Source organism: Chaetura pelagica, unplaced genomic scaffold (genome assembly GCF_000747805.2).
Source record: "Chaetura pelagica isolate M959 unplaced genomic scaffold, ChaPel_1.0 scaffold16, whole genome shotgun sequence".
In the NCBI taxonomy this organism is placed as follows: Eukaryota; Metazoa; Chordata; class Aves; order Apodiformes; family Apodidae; genus Chaetura; species Chaetura pelagica.
This window is the reverse complement of record NW_009953721.1, coordinates 271,367-273,762: the sequence shown is the minus strand read 5'-3', so window position 1 is coordinate 273,762 and position 2,396 is coordinate 271,367. Positions and strand designations below refer to the sequence as shown.

General features: G+C 50.1%; 1 protein-coding gene across 1 annotated transcript in view; it reads right to left on the bottom strand.

The window, feature by feature from the left end:
* Positions 1-2,396, bottom strand: part of PRDM6 (PR domain containing 6) — a 111,636-nt gene that overhangs the window by 71,478 nt on the left and 37,762 nt on the right. The window contains exon 4 of the mRNA XM_010000480.1: positions 2,310-2,385. Coding sequence (XP_009998782.1) covers positions 2,310-2,385 — 76 coding nt within the window. The remainder of the gene's footprint in view (positions 1-2,309; positions 2,386-2,396) is intronic.

Below are 2,396 nucleotides of genomic sequence, written 5' to 3'. Positions count from 1 at the left end.
GCCTGGGAGTTTCGGCAGGGCTGTCCGGAACTGAAAGTGCAGCAAGCAAGTACAACCCAAACTGAAGTCGGTGGCATCCCACTTCACCCCAAACCCCAACCTCCATTCCCTCAAACGGGCAGCTCCGGTGCTGCCAGGGGAGCGAGCGAGGGACGGAGCCAAAGCGGTGAGAACTCCTGCCTGGGCTCCCGGAGTGACAGCCCGGGCTGTGGGGAAGCCGGGCCGGGCTCGGCGGGCCGGTGCCCTGCGGAGCGCTGTGCAGCGCCTCGGCCGGGGCCAGCGAGTGCGGAGCGTGACACGGCACGGGCTGCAGCCCCCGTACCTCCCGTACCCCCGTGCCTCAGGCGCAGCTGGCTTTTTTTTCTTTATTCTTACGATCAAGGGTCCCAAAGCAAACGCACCTGGTCGCAGAAGGCTGAAACGCTCTCGCTAGAAGTTTTGCTCAGAGTCATCTTAAAACCGCTGGGGCGAAAAGTCGCCTTAGAAAGCAAGTTCAGTGATGAGACTTTTTAGATCTCGCTGCAGAAAACAACAACAACAACAAAAAGGGAGAGGCCGAACCGGCCGCACCCTGTCCCGTCCTTTGAAAGGCAAGCGCTGCCCCGTCCCAGACTGCGGTTCACAAGCGCCCTTTCGGCAATCCATCCCTTTGCTTCCTCCAATACACCTTTAATATATATCGCGGTGGGGAAACCATGCAGACCTTGCCTGCGACCCCACAGAGTGCCACTTACTCCTTAAAAACTGTTCCCTCCCAAATCGCTTTTCCTTTCTCTTTTTAAAAACTTGCAGATCTACGGAGCTGCTCCGAGAAGAAAACCATGTATTGTCTGAACGGTTTGGTTGGTGACTAAAAGTGCTTTTGGGATTCCTTTAAGTGGATGTAATTTAAGAGATCACTTTTACTGCAACAGAGAATAGAAAATACACTAACACGCTTCTTTACAGGGTAAAAATAAGCGAGAGGAATTCGCTCAAAACATGGTAGGTATCCAATATAGAAAGATTTCTGATGGTAAGAGAAGGTGAAAAATCCCCACCAAACTCTGAGTCAACTTCCCTCTCGCTCTTTAAGATGTACGCACAATGAGTAAGACTATTCTAACTCCCATGGAGTTTAATTAATACACAACAGAGTTTCATGGAAACTTTCAAAACAATCTGCATCTGAAATGAATTTAAACAAATCTGCGTTTTCCTTGGGCATGTGCTTACGGATCGCTGGTTTGAGATGTCATTTGTCTGTTCTTCTGCCTTCCTTAAACAAACACTTTTGGAGAGGAAGTACAACAAAAACAACAAGAATTTTAAGAAACCTTAGGGTAAGAGACGGTGTTTGAAGCTATGAAAAGAGTGCATAAGCTGAAGCCCTGCTAGATGTTCTAACAGGGACAGAACAATGTGCTCTGAATGTTAGTATTAACTCTAATTAATTAATAGAGTTAAGCTAGTTATTTTCACCCCGTGAATTTCGTCGGTTGCTTCGTATCTACATATACAGGAACAAAAGACAACTTCTGGTCGGTACAGAAGTTTAACAATAGGGGCACCCCTATTAGGAGGGCACCTCTCCCACAAAAATAAAATAAAATAAAATAAAAGGTCCGTAATTATCAGCAGCAGTACTGAACGTTTTCTAACCATCAAATCCTAAATTAATTCTAGCACTCGGGCAGATGACCTTTACGGTCTGGGAAACCAACTTTTCTTATTAAAATGCTGTGCCATGCTTTTCCGTAGGGGTGAAAACTAAAACTAGCGGGGCGTTAACGAGGTCTGAAAGGAAAACGATATACCGGGACAAGAGGGAGGAAAACTTTGCCCTAGCCTATCTGATGAAAACTGCAACTTTTTCCCTGCTCAGTTCGGAGAAGTAATTGATTTCAGGGTGTTCAGCGAAGCCCGGGCTTTCCAGGGAGAAACGGAGTGAGACAAGGAAGGCGAAAACGGACCGGCTTTACAGCAAGTTGCTCTGAACCGTTTCCGAGTCCGTTTTCCTCAGCCAGCCCTCCGAGCGAAACCTATCCCCGCAGCTGCCTTCCCGCTGAGGTGTGCCTTCCAGGGAACGACCTGGGTCTCAGACGAGAGGAGTTGTTACCAAGGGGTTACCGCCTGCCTCCCTAAAACACTGGGAGCAGCCCAAAAGCAGCCCAAGGGAGGGAAGAGCAGGGCGTAGGATGCTTCTCACGGAGAGAGCGGTGCGGGCACCGACCGCGATTCCCCAGTTCGGAGCGTCCCTAGGCTGGCCCGGTGCGGGGAGAGGCGGAGGACAGGGTTTCAGGGACTGTGAGAAGGGGCACGATACGTACGGTTGTTGGGGTCACTGGTGTGCTGATTCAAGGGGATGATCTCCATGCGCTGCTGCCCGTACAGGTAGTAGTCCAGCTCCTCGGCCG